The following is a 17,044-nucleotide window of genomic DNA, read 5'->3' as shown; positions in this document are numbered from 1 at the left end:
TAGGTCTCATGACCATTCTTATCTTGAACATATACACAATTATGCAGTTTATAAGATCATTACTAGACCATATCCTTATATGATCTAGATACTCTTATATTGATTTAGACAAGTTGACCCTTAACTCTAAGTTGCTTAAGCACTGAAAGACAATAGTCTTCACTCTAAGACCGCGGTCTTAGAGCCAAGTCCATGGTCTTGGCTCCAAGTTCACGGTCTTAGAGCCAAGTCTGTGGTCTTGGCTCCAAGTTCATGGTCTTAGCTCCAAGTTCACGGTCTTGGCTCCAAGTTCACGGTCTTGGCTCCAAGTTCATGGTCTTGACCTCAAGACCACCAAGACTGCAGACTTGAGGCTAAGACCATGGTCTTGGCTCTAAGACCGTGGTCTTGGCTCTAAGACCGTGGTCTTGGCTCTAAGACCGTGGTCTTGGCTCTAAGACCGTGGTCTTGGCCCAAGTTCAGATTCAAGACCATGACATTTTGCTGATGTATGTCTACAGCTTCGCGTGGTTATCTCTCAAGAACCCGCTTGGCTACGGATCAGTTTGTGTATACATAGGAATGCCTATCAATCCCTGCTTACATGTCAGAATGCAATTGCTCAATTGGTAGAAGGTCATACACGACGAGCATCGACCAATGCTCGAGAATGTATGCCTTTCCCGGTCCTGGTCCTAAAGCCTAGCTCGAGCCACCCGGCGCTCAGATACCATAAAGAGGACATCGATGCTCACATGATAGGGTATAAACGCTCATGTCATCTGCTTTGTCAGCGTAAGAATTCCCTTCCAGGGGCTGTAGCGCCGGATGGCTCGGGTCCGGAGCTAGGCTTTGGGACTTCCAGGACCGGGAAAGGCGTCCATTTCTCTGTCCCGGTTTGAGTCTGGGGCATTGGCAAATGCCCGTCGTGATAGATCATGCATCATGTTTCACAACGCCCCACTGTGGCCATGATAGGGATACGAACGAGACCGCCCTTATTGGCTGCCTGTAACTATTCGCAGGCAGTCTCCTCAGAGCATTTAGTACCACGCAGCACTTTCACACTCCCAGCTCTCCCACCTTGAGAATATACATGAGCAACATATAGCGATATAACTCAGCACACGTTATACGCGGGACTAGTATATTTGTAATACCTATAGCAAAGTAACTACAGCGTAGTAATCAGTTTAAGTAAGTAACAAGCATATGCTCACCTCAGCACGCATTATACGCGGGACTGAGGTGAGCCGACGTGAATCGAGAGAAACAAGTACACATTTGAAACAAGACGTCCCCGCTACAAGATGGGTGAGACATCGTACTCGAGAACAAAGCATGGTGATACTACCCTGAGCGCGACAAGACGCGACAAGGCGCGACAGAGCGCGACAAGACTGCTCGTCCGAAACACGGCCGAGGCTCGCACCATGCTTGCCTCGCCGTTCAAACTCCAACAGCACATGCCAACGGATGACGCAGGCGTTGAGTACAAGGGGCTGTGAGGGCTTCCCACGACAAGCGCTCTACAACGACAGGAGTCTGGCCCAATGCGACGGTTCATCTGGTGCTCGCAGCTCTGCAGCGCTGTTGGCAGAAGGCCCCTCTGCTCGCCTCTAAAGCATGGTGCCGCAATTCATCTTTCGAGCATCTTGGTTTCCCTTGCACATACGTTTTGTGAGCAAGATCACCAGTGAGGATCAGTCCTCATTCACTGGCAACCTGATCATCCCGTATTCAAGGCAAAGGTGGCACTAGGCGGCCCTGCTAGAGGCTGCTGGATTCATATCTGCATGCATACAGGATTTGGACTATTTGAAGATATGAATCGATGGCTCAAGCGTGCTCATGAGCCCCACTGGCACGTTTCGTCGGGAATGGGGGTGGCATCTAACACGCACCGCACTCTAGTACTACTCCCGGTGCGGCGAAGGTCAACATCCTGCGCGATTTCTGGAATGAGACACCAACGTTCCAGACCATCCAATCCGGCGCCATCGCAACAGACGATTTTGCCAAGGCACTTCAAGGTATGGTTGATCATCTGTCTCTTTCCGTACATACATCTATTAACTGAAATCCTCATTGTTTGACGCAAACAGCGTTGACGCGGCCAGTCACGTCGCATCGTCGTAACCCGGCAAGGACAGCGCGGATGGCCTTATCAACGTGAGTACCAGTGTTGTCGATCTGTCTCGTTGATCATGGCATGAACAGGCTGGTCTAGAGCGTCATAGACGGGACGCTGAATGTCATACGCGACCATACTGTGATTCAGAAACACAGCAATAGATCACCTACATGCACTGATGCGCACGTTCATGATCACGGGGTCTCGGAAATATGCACAACGAGCTTAACGCCGCTGACCTGTCCCTTTAACATCCTCTGCAGCCCCGTCTCGACCCCCGCAAGCCCGTTGGGGAGCACCTCCACTCTGTTTGGCTAGCGACCACGATCGAACGTAAATCAGCCCCACAAGTTCACAGGGAGAAGTGCGGTACCACATACCACGATCGCACCCGTCTCGAGCCACCCCGTCAGCCGCTTGTAGATCTCCTCCCCGAGCTCCTTGTTCCCCGGCGTGTCATAGGTCGCCCAAGCCTGCCCGATACGCCTGCCTTCGCCCTTCTTCTCGCTCTCCTCCACGAGGTCCGCGATGTCCGTCAGCTCCTGCGGGATGACGGTCGCAAACGCGCCCCCGGGCGCGAGCACGCTGTACCCGACCCGCGCGCTCTCGCGGTCTCGGCCCCACGCGTCGTAGACGTACTCGATCGGCTTGCCGCCCGTGAGCGACGAGAGCGCGTTCTTGATGTCGGCGGGGGAGAGAGAGCGGTCGAGCACGTCGGTCGCGCCGATCGACTTGAGGAACTCCGCATTCCTGAGGGAGGAGGTCGCGATGATGGGCGAGAAGCCCTGCAAGCGCGCGAGTTGGATCACTGGTGGGGTGGGGTAGGCGAGTCAAGCGCGGCCGCGAGGAGGAGCGTATGTGGCAAAACGCACCGAATTGGCCGACGGAGGTCGACCCTCCGAGGACGAGCGCGGGCTTGCCTGCGTACTTGGTCGTACCGCCCTCTTCCCATGGCGGAGTGAAACGAACAGAATTGGCGCCTTCTCCAGATGCCCAGATGGGGGTGACAGCCGTCGCGAAGGCGAGGGGGACGGTGGCTGCTTGGTCAAAAGAGAGGTTGTCTGGAATCTGATACCCGGTGAGCTGAGTCGTCGGAGTGGACTTGACGAAGAGCACGTACCTTCACGACTTCGCGGGCGGGGTACGTTAGGTATTCCTTGAACATCGCGCGGTCATTGTTGAATCCCCCAACAACTAACCTGTCCGGGTACGAGGCATATAACCTTTCCTGAGCGAAGGTCGCAAGCCGGAACAGACACTCACACTCGATCCCCCTTCGCGACATTAGTTACTTCAGGACCCACCTCCTCGACGACACCCGCGCCATCGTCCCCGAGGATGAACGGGTAGCCAGGCACGAGCGGCGGTCCGGCACCAAATTCCTTGATCCACGCGTCTGCAGGATTGAGCGCAACCGAGACCAGCTTGATGAGAACGTCGGATGGACCCGGTTTAGTAACAGGCCAGTCGGCAACGAGCTGGAAGGGCGCCTTTGCGGCAGGGATGACGAGTGCTTTCTGGGTGGTAGGAGCCATAGTGAGTCGCAATGCTTAAGTCGATTCGTTGCACTGGGTGGCGGAGTGGGGTCAATGTGTACTTGACCTGTGACGGGCGGCTTTATATACCAAGCTTCGGGGGGTTTGAGCTTGAGCGTCAAGAACAGGTAGGGCGTCGGACTTGAGGTGGCTCAGTAGCCATTACAAAGTATCCGGAGATCCTGGTGGCCTTCCAGTATTGAAATTGGCAGAAATGGCTGGTTAGGCATTGTTGTGGGCTACTTGGAGGGGAGAAGGAAGGGTACGATGTCGTTCTTTGCGTCTTCCAGGAGAGTTCATTGCGGCGGACTGGGGCACTCAATCGCGATATGGCCTCCCTCCGGAAGATCGGGATTTCCGAACTCGGAAATTGCGAGCATGTAGAGGACCCTGCACTTGGTGTGAGAAAGGTGACGGAGGTACATACGACAGACGGTTTCGAGACTCGATTCTAAGTGGCCACTGAGCGGTGATCATGTCGATTGCGTGCATGCCATGATCTTGTGTGCAGAGATTCGACATTCGGCGGGGATCTGTTCAGAACGATGGAAATCGCGCACAGGTCTCCAGCTTAGTCCCAGCTGGAGTAGAATGGGTATTAGTCAAAGATGGCGACTCGATGCGATTCGAGAGGTGCCAGTCTGATCTCTTCTATAATTAGCTCTCCCTTTCGTGGCGCCCATCCAGTGCCGAATCGATAACAGAATTGCAAACTGGGCCTTAGGGTAGTCAGAGTTGGTTCAAATGGCGAGGAATCAACTCTTTCCTTTCGAATCGCCTCAGAACTGCACTTACAAGGGGGCATGGAACCACTTCGATTATACCTGTAGCCCAACTTTCATTCATACCTACGTGTCAAGCTGTCACCCCTGCGAGTTAGAGTATATCCAGGACGCCTACGGCGCGCGCATGAGAACACTTGGATAGATGATCAGTCGATGCGCAGGTCCACATCTTAGAGGTGTGGGTAGCTCCTGCAGATTGTATCTGATCGTAGCTTCGGTACGGGGACAAGCACTAGACAAATGGAGTGCGAAGTCGTCGAATAGCCTGCGGCAGGATCTCGTAAGTGACTGCCTTGTGAAGTATTGGGGTCCGCGGATCGCGATATGTAGACAAGCGAGGTCTGAAGGTGACGATGTGAAGCTTTCGCCAACCCAGACTGACGAGCTAATTGTCCCGGGGTTGGAGACCCATCAGAAACAGAGCATAGATACATCGATAGGATACAGATGCGCAGGGGCCAATTACAGTTGCGCGGGAAGCGTAGAGTACATCCAGGGTATAGAGCGAGGGCAAGGTGGCGAAGTCCAGGTCGGAGAGGCGGGGTGGCGGGAGGACTATCGCCCTTGCACAGCGAGCTCCCGGAACGCTTCTCGAACACGTCGGATGAACGCGTATATGTCGCGCGACTCGTTGAGCTCATCTAAGAGTATCGGAAGGTTTGGTAGGAATGGCGTCGTGGTCGGAACTGCATGAAGTCTCCATTTAGCACTCGTTACCAACAATGAGGGCAGGAGAGGCGTACCTTTATAGGATCGACTCGAGACGTCGACGACGAGGGAGAACTCGCGCTGAAGGTCCGCGGGGTCGAGGTGGGTGAAGCGGACGAGGATCTTGTCCCTTTCGATACCCTCGATGGCGCACTTGAGGCGGTCCTCGCACACGACCAGCTCAGGCTGCACGCGGGAGGCGTGCGCGCCCAGGATGGATTCTTCGCGTTTTCGTTCTGCGCGCGACAGAGCGCATAAGTCAGGACATTGCAAAGAGAAAACACACAGGGCATGAAAGGGAGAAACGGGGCGTACCGCGCATGAGGTTAGCAGCGACGATGCGGTGCTGCTCGATCTCGACGTCGAGTGAGGCGCATTTCTCCTTGATAGAGGCGAGTTGGCGGCGGAAGGCGGCAACGCTGGCTTCGCTCTCCTTCTTCTCCGCTTGCTCCTTGTCCAACACTGCGCATCGCAATAGCATCAATCATCATTCATCAGTTTTCATTTCCCAGGCCCGACCACGAGTGGGAGTGTGTGGGGACGCACCTTCGATGAGCTCAATCTCCTTGAGCTTGCATTGGTTCGTCTCGGTCTCGATCTGGGCCGTCTTTTCCGCAATCTTCTTCTTTTCTGCTGCGAAAGCGTTCTTTCGGTTGGTGATCTCTGTGACGGCGCGCTGGGTGTAGTTGGAGACAGCTTTGAGGAAGTTACGGGTGGAGACTTCGTACGCCTCCAGGCGGAGGTCGATTTGGGGGTTCTGCTGAGCGAGTACAGTGGGAAGGTCGAGCTTAGGGACGCGGAGGACTTTGGACATGATGAGGGTAAGGAGCGAGGTCAATGTTGGAACTTGGAAGACAACCGCGCGACGTCGCGACGACGGTGAGCGCGTTCGAGGAGCACACGTGATCGCTAGAGGCGGGCGCTTGGTGAACTGCCCGGCAGACTCGAACAGTGACGACGAAGACGACGACGACGACCTCGTCTTCAACTGTGTCTCGTTTGCAGGAGCGGTCTCTGGTTCGACGCTCCGTCTGTCGCCGCTGGACTCCTGGGCACTCTGGTCGTTTAACTTACTAATCTTCGTCGCTGTCTCCTCGCAAAAACGACTTTGGCTCACGCCCGCGGTCTGCCTTCCTTTCCTTCGAGCTCTCCCTCCTCAGTCCTCCAAAATCGACTGTCGTACGTCTACATGATCTTTTAGAGGTGATAGGGAGAGCTCATCAGCAGACTCTTACCGTGTCGGAATTCCTTGGAAGTGTCCCCTTGACCTTCCTACCTTACCTCGCGCCAGGTGAGTTGCGTGGTTCCTTCTGCCAGCCGCTCATTCCTGACGCTCTCTTGGCATCAAGTGCCTTGCGCTTCAGCTGCTCAGTCTCATTGCTACCGCAGTTGAAGACTCCTCTCTCGAATGATACGCCACCTCTCCTTGCTCCGCAAAACAGCACGTATCGTATCCTACGCATCATCATCACCATGCACACTATCTCGTGCCTCCCACTCTGCCGCCGCGCTCCGACCTACTCCGCAAGAGCCTGTCTCGAAAGATGAGTCCATGGAAGACTACGTCCAACACGCCATCCGCTCCCTCCACCCCGCCTTCCTCTCACACGCAGATTGGGTCCACTTCCCTGCACTCCAGGACTACTGTCACGTCTGGGATGCCTACGCCTCCTCCTCTTCACTTTCCTCCTCCACCTACCCTTCCTCAAACGATCGGAAACACCACAACCGTCCCTTCGCCGTCTTCCGCCTGGGCAACGGCAAACCCATCCCCGCCGGTCTCGCCGGTTACTTCTACTACTACGCCCCCGGAGGGCCTGTTCCACCTACTGCCGGCGAGATCCGCTTCCGCGTTATCCCCCGGGGCCCTCCAAACCTTCACCTCTTCAACCAGTCCCAGAACCTCCTCTCCGACTCCGAGCGTGGGCTCCCATGGCACCTCCCGCTGACTACCATCGCCGCACGCGACTCGTACCAGGTCTACCGCGAGGTCCTCCTGCGCGACGGGCTCGTAAGTCCAGAGCTGCTCGCGCGCGCGGCGGAGATGGGCCGGGAGGTGTTGGGCGAACGGAGCGGGGGGAGGAAGGCGCAAGTCGTGCACGGCTTCAGGCAGCCGTGGTTCATCGACTTCGGGAGCAAGGTGCACTGGTGGTGGTTTATGGGCGCCGACAAGCTGCACACTACCCCGCCCATGCCGAACATCCTCAGCTGGAAGGTCGGACAAGACAGGACGCCATCCCCTTGGCTAGGTGCGTCCCCTCGTTCCGCTCGTGTCAGGGCACGTTGGTGACACGCAGGCCTGTGACGCAGGCACCGCGCTCTGCTCTTTCTTCCCGGATGCACACCCGCGCCTGCGCGGCCACCGCGTCGTCAAGATCAAAGTCGTCAAGCTCCTTTCGCCCATCACTCCCAACCCCGAGTTCCCGGAGGAACTACGCTACCTCGTCTCCGCCCCTGAGGCCGAGCCCCGCGAGGGCGCGTTTCTCCGGCGCGGGCAGCCGCTGTGGCAGATGGATGTCGACAGGGAAGGCGTAGAGAAGGGGAGGCGGGAGGGATTCGGGGCGCTGTTTGCGAACTTGGGCTTGCCCCCGCTGAGGACGGACAAGGCGCTCAGGCAGAAGGTTCCTGGAGAGGAGTTGACGAGCCAGGGGGGTCTGAAGGGGCAGAGTAGTGAGGATAGGGAGGGGAGGAGAACCTTGAGGAGTTTGGTGCGATAGCGCGTGCGCTCGCTAGGTGCGTCGCTGGGTCTACGTTGAATCTCGCGCGTATGTTTGTGTTCTCATCAGTCATCATGCTATGCAGAGGTTGTATATTACAGGAGCTCGCGCGTGGATACAATGCAGTAGAACCCAAATTCCATGGACGGATCAAATCGAGCCAGAGCCAGAGCGAAGTCTAAGCCGATCCCCAGGTCCTTCCCATACGCTCAGACGCCCTCGATACTCAGCACCAGCGCGAGCGACGGTCCTTGCGGTTTCCTCCTGTGCATGACGTCCCATATCATCAACACGACCCGAGAGCGAGAAAGAAGATAAAGAAGAGACGCACCGAAGAAGCTCGAGTGCGGGTCGTACCGGCCGTGGAGCGGGTGGAAGAACGCCGAGTTGGCAACAGCGAATAGGACGGAGATGACGATGAGCGCAAAGGTCATCACCCAGCACATCCACGCGAACGCGACGAGCGCGGTCAGCAGGCGACATTGCCAGAATTCGTGGCACCAGAACAGGTCGCCCCAGAACGTCTGTTAGGTGGACGTGCATCAGCCTTTGTCTCTAGGTAACGTCTGAGAAGGAAACAGAGGTGGGAGGCGGCAGTTTTGGAGAGAAGGGAAGGGCAAGGAGGTGATGGAGGGGCAGATGGTGGAGGAGAAACAGGACAGTGGACGTACCGAGGAGATCGCCGCGCCAACCAGGAATAGCGTGAAGAGGGCCATGAGCCCAAGGAGCTCGGCGGCAAAGCTCGAAAACCTGCCGTAGTCGTAGCTTCGGTGGATAACGTGGATGCTGTCAGGCGCAGCGATAAGACGTCAGCGCGCAGAAACACAGGGTGAGCCCCGCAATCTTTCCCAGACTCGGACGACAGCGCGGGCTTCATGGAGCTGACCAGCTCGGGACAGACACGGCCATGACGTACATGTAGGACGACCAGAAAAGCGCAAGGATGGAGGTGACGAGCAGCTCGGCGACAATGGGGTCGTAGAATGGCTTTCCGCTATTCAGCGGGTCGAAAGGCGGGAGGAAGAGCGTATAATGGAGCCGCGTGGCCGTCAGGCCAAGTAGGACGGCGGAGAAGAGCCACTGGAGAAAGAAGTCGTTCGACAAGGTCAGCATTGCCCGATCCTTTCTACTGTGAGCCATGAGGCGTACCAGGACGACGTAGAGTGCAACGCGGAAACCGTTGATGGATGCCATGTCTCAGGTGGCTGGTAGTGGTCGGCTACTCTGCAGCGTGTTACAAGGTTAAGGAGGACGGCAGTGTATGTGAGGGAAGAGATGGGGGATGAGGGCAAGACGGTGAGGCCTTTATGGCCTGCGACGGGGAGGAGCCAAGGTTCGTGGGCGACTGCGATGCTGTCATCGGATCCAGGGACGGCGGACAACGTGTTGGCCTCGAGCAGTAAGGGATTAACGGCTATGGGCCTATATCCCGTCCCGGTGCTTTTTCTTGTTGTCCAACCAGTGTTTGGCGTCAAGAAGCACGTTGCAGTCGGATGGTCGGAGGCATTCGCGAAGTCTGAGGACGACCAAAACGTTTGAGTAAGTCCTGTGCACTGTCGTGGATTGCGAAATTCGGTTCAGCCGGATTTACCCATCATGATCACCATTTGCAATTGCATCCGAGGAGGATACTGTTATGGCAGCAATCCAGTCGTTTTCGGTTGAGGGGAATTTGATGCAAAGAGGCAACCGTTGGCGAGACGACATTTCTACAAAGTGTTTATCTTGTGCGTCTCCTCTTCATCGGCTTTTTGCCCATCGAACACGCACGATTCCCTGCCGTGTGTGCGATGCATGTGCATATAGTGGACATGTGCATATAGTGGAATTCGCCTTGAGGTAGCAGGTCGCCTGCAGGGATGGTCCCTACCGGGCTGTGCACTAGGACTTAGGCGCTGATACCTACACGGCGGAACTTCAGAGTCGTGGGCTTGGGGATTCGGATATGCCACTTATGCTCCACTACGCCATACTCGTTTGGAGAACACCCAATCACTCGTAGTCTGTATATCACATCGACCCAACTCGCGCTGATTTTTCAACTCATAAACGATAGCCATATAGACACCCGCTCACACAACTCCTGCGTCTCGCCTCGTGCACAACGTGACATTTCCCGCCCTTTACTTGAGCTGCAGAAAATGCAATCCAGATATACAGAACAACACCCAGGATTTACGTTGCCTTGTCGAGGAATATCTCGCGGTCCTCAACGAGCCCCTCTATCAGACATTCCATCTTGCACCCTAGCCGTCTCACCAAGTGCCCCCTCCGGCAATCTCTTCACCGTTCGCAAGCTCATCCGAGACATGTACGACAACGCCGCGGACCTCCGCCTTGAAGACGGAGAACGATATGTATTGACGGCGGTCTGGCCTGTGTGGACGAGCCCAAGAAGAAACCTTCGCTGGAGGCCCAGAACGACGCTCTAGCACGCGGGCTAGCACGGACGGCGGCCCATTGGACGATGCATCTGCTCTGGTCTTGTGCGTAACCCTTCTTGTTCGTCATGGCCATGCTTGTGACCTTTTGCCAGTCTTCTCACGGCAGCTGGAGTCCGTGCGCTGTGAAGAAGACTATGATCACGACGATGGACCGCCCAGATTTGAGACGGGGAAAAGACTGGATGACCCTGCATCCCAGAGGCGTCGGAATAACGATGCGCACAGGGGTAAGTGACGATGCAAAGTCAGCGTTTCCTTCATCTCATATAGGATCGTAGGTCCTTCGACGGGACGGCCCCCTGACCGGTTGCCATGAAGTCAGTTATTGGGTTCCGTTCCAGTGGGATCATCCCGAGGCAGAAGGGCATGGACCCCGCTGGGACACGGTAGGAGCGGCACATATTTACAAGTGCTCATTCGACGTTATTGGCTTGGTACGTTGTAGATTGAAGTCGCCTTCTTGATAATTTATTCGCATTCCAGTATCAATTCCCGACGGGGCTACTTTTGAGACCTTCTCCTTTGCTATGCCGAACCCTCAGAGGACCGCATCCAGGACCTGGACTAAATCAACAGACAAGAGAACACCATATCAATTTCGTTTGATTGTCTCAGAGACTTTCAAAATTCTGGATCCTGCTTTATACCCACGGAGGTCTCTATCTGCATTCGCGCAGTTCCTGAATTCTGTCTGCTCAAGTTCCCAACGCATATTTTCACAGGACGAAGACACCTACGAAGTCAAGGACTACGCCCAGATCTTATCTTTAAATGCCATAGGAGATCCGACAACCATCGCCTTCCAGGACCACGGTGTCAACTATGATCGTGGTGGCGACCCTGCCAAGGGTTCATCGTCTAAGCAGGGCGAAGATTGGGGTACGGACGTCAGCAAACTCTCGAGCCGTGAACTCTCACGGCTACACGTTCTGGCCGGTGTTCTCCGCGAGAGCGGTGCAGGGTAGACATTTGTCCATTCAGTCGGTCTCTGCGGCACTTACAATGACCCCTACGCCGTTCCTTTGGATACCTCCGCAGCGGCCGGTGTGCAAGCAGAGGCTCCTGAGGAGGAAGTGGGGGAGAGGCAGTTAAAGCATGATCGATTGTCGCGGTTTGTCGCAGTGATGTAGTGTACGATCCCCGGCGACCTTTTGAACGACACACCTTGATAATAACGCTTCACTGCTCTTAGCGAGTGTCGCGACAAATCAGCATTCCTACTCTTGTGGCAGGCGGGAAAATTTTTGGAAAGTTGACTGACAGTTTGAATTTGACATGTTTTGCATGCCTCACACTGAAGTGCGCTTGATAGCGATTGTCAGTGACGCCAGTACACGATGCTCTAAGTGAATAGAGTAGGTTGGAGCAATAGGGAAACCTTGAGCCGCACACGCACTAGTTCGCTATGCGGCCGAGAGGGAAACCTAGTTGAGTGCCAATCTCTGAACCGAATCGAACACGCCTCCTCTCCTTTGTATTCAATCCGGAACCCCTCCTGGTCGCATCAATTTGACTAGGAGATTTGCGGGACGGATGGTCCCTATCGGGTGATAATAAGACATCGAATGGCCAAGCGGCGCCGCTAGAGCCCAGCAAGCCTGCCAACAATGCGCGGGAACCACGCGGGAGAGTTCGATATTCTGCTCCATACACTGTACATCAATCACTCGAAAGTAGCGATATGTCCTCAAGCACCATTCTACTCATATCTGCACAGCTCGTAGGAACCTCAAGAACTTGTCTGAGGGATTAGGTCAGATTACTGCGACAGACAGCGCCGACCGATAGCGCTTGCCCGGCCGCTCTTCCGAAACCTCCTCCGGAACCTCTTCTCGGCCACCGGTCGCCGTGGGGGGATCTAATGAACCACGGAAGAGATCCGTGTAACGACCCATCAATTGGGCGAACATTTTCGCCGCACTGCTCTCGTGTAGAATGCCGGCCAAAGTAGCGTGTAACCGTAAGAGTTGACGGCTCGGAAACTGGCTAGCAGATGCATCTGTACCATCGTACTGCCTGACCTGCGATGAATATTGAGATTGGCCGCTGCCAACATCGTCGCTGACGCTATAGTCTCGAAAGGTGATGGTCGTCGGGACTCCGACGTGACACACGAATCTAGAGTAATCCTTGATTTCGTACGTATCTTCGGCCAATTGAGGAACGCATCAGGATTGCGAGAATGAGCGAGCAATACTTGGTGACAGTGCGATACAGATACAGACCTCCGTGGGTGCCAAGCAGAATCCGAAGGTGTGGAACTGCGTGAGGCAAAGACGCACAAGCGATATAGCGTTCTCCTGCCTGTCGATGACCGCCATGCCCCCGATGCACTCGTCCGAGAGCTGAGCATAGCGGCGGAGAATATCCAGGGTAATCCCAGCCAGAGGCTCGCCCTGCAACACGTGTATATGAGTCTACGAAGAGGGTAAACTTCGGCTTACGACGTACCTGATCGTTGTTGTCAAAATGGGCAGACAATGTATAAAGGGGCACTTGAAGATATGTGCGGCTCCTACTGTGTCCCAGATGGGTCCGGGCACTTCAGCCTCGGGGTGTTCCCATTGATACAAGGCCCAGTAGCCGGCTTCGGGGCGACCGGTGAGAGCGCATTTGTGGCCGTCCCGTCGAAGGACCTACGACCTTATGAGGATAAGAATGTGCTTGATTTAACCAAAACACTGACTCCCGCTCGCATCCTGTCCCGACGCTGCTGGGATAAGGGATTGTCCAACGTTTCTTCAGTCTCGGAAGCGCGCGGTCCGTCATCAAAATCGTAAGCGTCGGCCCAACGCACGGACTCCATCTGCCGCGAATAGACTGGCGGGGGTTACAAGCCACGGTCATGATGAATAAGGAGTGTCACTTACATGGCCAGAGCAGGTACATCGTCTAAATGGACGCGAGACGTGCTAACCCACGTGCGAGCGCGTCGTTCTGGGCCTCCGGCGAAAGCTTCTTCTTGGCGTTGTCCGCACAGGCGCAGACTGTAGTTAAAACGTATCGTTCCCCGTCCTCAAGGCGGAGGTTGGCAGCAGTATTGTACATGGCTCGGATGAGCTTGCGCACGGTGAAGAGATGGCCCGAAGCGGCACTTGGTGAGACAGCGAGAACCCATGATGGAATATCCAGATGGTGATATAGGGGCTCGTCGAAGACTGCGAGATACTCCTCGACGAGCGGACGTAGATTCCGGGAGTCGTCCTGTTTGGCCATAATGGTGCAAGGGTCTGTGTTGACAGCTCAAGTAATCGTCGTGCACGAGGCAATACACGGGAACTTGGGTGGGCTATGACGGTGAGGTTGACAGGTCCAGCTCTAGAGCGCACGATGCTTTGGATCTCCCTTCCCGACGGCTGCAGGCACGATCCGACGATCACAGATCCCTTTCGGGCGCAACACTGGCAGCACGATTTGTTAGCCTCCTGGTCATGAACACGATTCTTCTGTCCGTTTCAGTAGGTTATCGACGCCTGATTACGCGCCGAACAGGATCGTGGTCAGCCCCTGGGTCCCGTCATCCTCCCGCTAGGGCGGGAGGCTGGAGTTGCAGACCAGACGAGCAAGCAAACCCGATTGGAACGAGCACGCAACGCTATCTGTCTTCACCAGCTGTTCATTCACCAGGGTATACAAGCCTTGAAGAGATTTCCAGACAATCGTTGGTAGTTTCCTCATTATCATACGTAGAGGTAACTCCCAAATTCTTGACCGGTGGATAAACAAACATCGAAGTACTGTGGTAGTAAGGGCAAAGCACATTAGCCTAAGGGATATATGGGGAATGTACACGTGAAGCGGCAAGAGAACTCACCAGAGCAACAATCCCCGAGTGCGCACCGGCCTGAAGCACCGTGCGCACAGTCGCAATACTCCGCCTCTCGCTGGTGATGCTCCTCGCAGTCCGCGGCGCAAGCCGAAGGACGTCCGCGTGTGAGGTGCGATGAACGTGTTGTACAATTGCTGTCATGGTCGCCGAAAGATTGGACATAGAGTAACACGCAAAACATATGGCTATACGATACAATCATGACGCGATGCAAACTGTATGATGTACTACTACTCGTTGCGGAGTCGAGGGGGTTAAAGATTGCGCAGAACGGGCGGAGATGCTACTCGAAACTAAGTTGTGTGCGAAAGGGTCCCGAATGGGAAGGCGAATGCGAATGTGAAAATGGAGGGAGTGCATACCATAATGTGTCACGCGTGCTTCGTCTAGTCAACCCGAGGTCCTTCTCCTACTCGACCCGACACCAGATCACCACGATGCCCCCAACTGACCCTTGTGCAAATATTCACCCATCACCTTCAAGACCGCAGCGCGACAGATCCGAAGAGAGATGACTGGAAGGAGGATGAAGGATAGGAGTACCTCATCGGCGCGCGACGCGCTTCCGCTGCGGCCCTTCCTCCTCAACCTCCATGGCCTCCCCATGATTGTCGGCGCGGTGCTGATGTTGCGCCTGGTCCCCACGCCAGCTCCGCGTCCGCCGGCGGCTCGTGCTCGTCCCGGCGCTGCCACCTGCAGCGCCATCGGCGTTCGCAGAAGCAGGGGAATCGGCGCTCATCGCTTCTCGCCTCCGCTTCAACGGCGTGCTCGCAGCTGCGGCAGGAAAGGAGAGCAGTTCCGAGTCAGGGTTGATGGAGACTTCAGCGACTGCTGGAGGCTGGAACGTGAAGGACATCGGAGCAGCAGGTAGAGGCAGGGAGGAGAGGTCCTTCGGGTTCACGGACAAACGCGACTTGGAGAGAGGCGCGCGAGACAGAGACTGCATAGCTGTTGTAGAAGCAGGACGGAGGGATAACGTGGAAGGGGTAGGGGACGCGAGAGCGTGCGCAACATAGGGACGTTGCCCTTCCATAGTAGATGGAGTATACGGCGTCGGAGGCGCGACAGGCTGCTACACAAATAACTTGGCGTTGAGAAGATGGGTGCGTCGAGCAGAGGGAGCATAAAGGTACCTGGTCTCGTCGTAGAGGTATAGATGGAGCAGTCGGAGTGGACGGTTTCGCCACAGGCTTGAACGATGTGGTACCGCTCGGACCGGGGACGGGAGCGGGACCACCCTTGGCGACACGCTCCTTCTCTTCCTCCTCGTCTTCCTCTTCCTCGCGGGCCCTAATTGCCTCAAGACGAGCCTCGATGTAGTCCATGATGCGACCGATGGTGACTTCGCGGGATGGGTCGGCGTCGGTAGAGACGCCCTGCTGAATCATATTGAGGAGGTCGTGGCATGCTGCGGCGTATCCGGCATTGTATGCGCGTTTGGAGGCAGTCTTGGAGGAGCGGAAGAGTGTCGTTAGGCTAAGAGCAGCAGCTGTAGGTGGTAGGATTGGGTGGATTAGTGCTCGTGGACGATATGCGAGGATGTAGATGCACGGATGAGGGCGAGATACGGCGGGACGCGTACCTCTGAAGTTGTTTGTGAGCTCCTTCTCTGCATTGGCATAGCTGGACGACGGAAGAGAGCTTGCGAGGTTGTTGAGGTTGAGAGATTCCATGGACGGCTTGAAGACAGGCGAATGTCAGTTGGCAGCGGCGGAATGGGCGGTGAGTAGCGGTGGGAGCAGACAAACCTCTCGGCGCCTCTCATCCCCTCAGTCCTATTACATAAGCTCCCCCAGCGCCAACGTGCACAAAACGGGAAGGTGGAGGCTTGGAATCCTAACAACCGCAAACAATCCCTTGACTCACTTCCGGACCATATCATTCCTTGCCATTTCCCCGCGTGGTCTAGACATCCCATTCCATTTCGACCCTTGATGCTGATGGCTTGACGTAAGGATTTAGAGGCTATAGCCCACCTTTTGGACCTCTATGCTACCCTCGTCCCTTGCGTCCTGTCTCAGGCATGCTAGCAACTTCTGAAGATGTCCCTTTCCGCACTCCCAATAATAGGAACATATGTATTGTAAGTTCAACGGAGAAAAGAGTGTATGGAACAGCTGTCAAGGCTGGATGGTGTACTCTCCATCAATGGAAAGCCGTAAAAAAAGAGTACCAGCCCCGCTAGGCATTCGTTATGATGATAAGATTAATTATTTTGACGGTCATCCCACCACCGTCTAAGGCGTTCCTCAACTTTTCTATCCACAATGTCTTGGAGGAAACTGCTATCAACCGGGCGCTCCGTAGGATGACCGCCCAGAAAGGAAAGGCGAGGGCCTCGGATCCTAACAAGCGCAAATAAAGACTGAGGCTTGGGCGTGGGACTCGTTTCTGACGTCTACCAAAGACTCGATAACCCTGGACTCGAGGCACCTCACGCTATGGGACTAGGTCCTCGACATGGCTTACGCGTTTCTCTCGCTTCACACACCGGCTCTATTTCTCCGTCTGTGATGTCTCCTTGGGTGGAGGATCAGACTCCAGCGTGACTGGTACTCGTACTTGAGCCTCGAGGACGTTACGCCGCCCCCATGTACTAGGGTGCCATTCCTGCTCAACACTTGGGCTTGCTTTCTGCTTTATGTCTGCGCTTCATTTTTTGCTTTGCCAATTTGAACTTGCTATCTGTCCCTTATGCATAAGGAAGCTCAACGGGCGGCGTGCACAGAAGACGCTATTACCCACTCTCCCGAGGGAAACTGACTAGCAAGATCCCTCTGACACCAACATACAAACTTGCCCTTGGAGGACGGCTGTTGCAGACATCTTTGTGCTTATCTATCTGCAAAGTCACTTTGATGAGAGTTCTTCGAACTGGCCGCAAGAGAGACGGATGGCTTCCTTTATGCCACA

At 55.3% G+C, this 17,044-nt stretch overlaps 7 protein-coding genes across 7 annotated transcripts; 2 read left to right on the top strand and 5 right to left on the bottom strand.

Annotated features, from left to right (window-relative positions):
* Positions 1–2,307: 2,307 nt before the first annotated feature.
* Positions 2,308–3,648, bottom strand: DICSQDRAFT_66121 (GroES-like protein; the record flags this gene model as incomplete). The annotated part of the gene is made up of 5 exons (XM_007368276.1): positions 2,308–2,427; positions 2,494–2,921; positions 2,986–3,181; positions 3,234–3,312; positions 3,377–3,648. 5 exons carry the CDS (start codon positions 3,646–3,648, stop codon positions 2,308–2,310), a joined length of 1,095 nt encoding a protein of 364 aa, XP_007368338.1.
* Positions 3,649–4,988: 1,340 nt separating this feature from the next.
* DICSQDRAFT_66117 (uncharacterized protein) lies at positions 4,989–5,955 on the bottom strand (the record flags this gene model as incomplete). The annotated part of the gene is made up of 4 exons (XM_007368275.1): positions 4,989–5,119; positions 5,177–5,377; positions 5,457–5,603; positions 5,688–5,955. The coding sequence occupies 4 exons, from the start codon at positions 5,953–5,955 to the stop codon at positions 4,989–4,991; spliced, it is 747 nt and encodes a 248-aa protein (XP_007368337.1).
* Positions 5,956–6,693: 738 nt separating this feature from the next.
* On the top strand, positions 6,694–7,858 carry DICSQDRAFT_172523 (uncharacterized protein; the record flags this gene model as incomplete). Its single annotated transcript, XM_007368274.1, has 2 exons — positions 6,694–7,390; positions 7,452–7,858. The coding sequence occupies 2 exons, from the start codon at positions 6,694–6,696 to the stop codon at positions 7,856–7,858; spliced, it is 1,104 nt and encodes a 367-aa protein (XP_007368336.1).
* A 226-nt stretch (positions 7,859–8,084) lies between these two features.
* On the bottom strand, positions 8,085–9,052 carry DICSQDRAFT_172522 (uncharacterized protein; the record flags this gene model as incomplete). Its single annotated transcript, XM_007368273.1, has 5 exons — positions 8,085–8,122; positions 8,190–8,382; positions 8,530–8,644; positions 8,775–8,938; positions 9,008–9,052. The coding sequence occupies 5 exons, from the start codon at positions 9,050–9,052 to the stop codon at positions 8,085–8,087; spliced, it is 555 nt and encodes a 184-aa protein (XP_007368335.1).
* A 1,315-nt stretch (positions 9,053–10,367) lies between these two features.
* DICSQDRAFT_128592 (uncharacterized protein) lies at positions 10,368–11,267 on the top strand (the record flags this gene model as incomplete). Its single annotated transcript, XM_007368272.1, has 3 exons — positions 10,368–10,529; positions 10,581–10,736; positions 11,025–11,267. 3 exons carry the CDS (start codon positions 10,368–10,370, stop codon positions 11,265–11,267), a joined length of 561 nt encoding a protein of 186 aa, XP_007368334.1.
* Positions 11,268–12,056: 789 nt separating this feature from the next.
* DICSQDRAFT_128591 (uncharacterized protein) lies at positions 12,057–13,518 on the bottom strand (the record flags this gene model as incomplete). The annotated part of the gene is made up of 6 exons (XM_007368271.1): positions 12,057–12,323; positions 12,528–12,563; positions 12,585–12,698; positions 12,747–12,938; positions 13,100–13,122; positions 13,224–13,518. 6 exons carry the CDS (start codon positions 13,516–13,518, stop codon positions 12,057–12,059), a joined length of 927 nt encoding a protein of 308 aa, XP_007368333.1.
* A 508-nt stretch (positions 13,519–14,026) lies between these two features.
* On the bottom strand, positions 14,027–15,859 carry DICSQDRAFT_156529 (uncharacterized protein). The gene is made up of 4 exons (XM_007368270.1): positions 15,714–15,859; positions 15,265–15,620; positions 14,117–15,203; positions 14,027–14,039 (listed from the first exon to the last, which is right to left on the bottom strand). The coding sequence occupies exons 1-3, from the start codon at positions 15,802–15,804 to the stop codon at positions 14,676–14,678; spliced, it is 975 nt and encodes a 324-aa protein (XP_007368332.1). The 5' UTR covers positions 15,805–15,859; the 3' UTR covers positions 14,027–14,039; positions 14,117–14,675.
* Positions 15,860–17,044: the final 1,185 nt, after the last annotated feature.

The sequence above is a fragment of the Dichomitus squalens genome (genome assembly GCF_000275845.1).
Source record: "Dichomitus squalens LYAD-421 SS1 unplaced genomic scaffold DICSQscaffold_34, whole genome shotgun sequence".
Taxonomy (NCBI): domain Eukaryota; kingdom Fungi; phylum Basidiomycota; class Agaricomycetes; order Polyporales; family Polyporaceae; genus Dichomitus; species Dichomitus squalens.
This window is presented reverse-complemented; position numbering and strand designations above follow the sequence as displayed.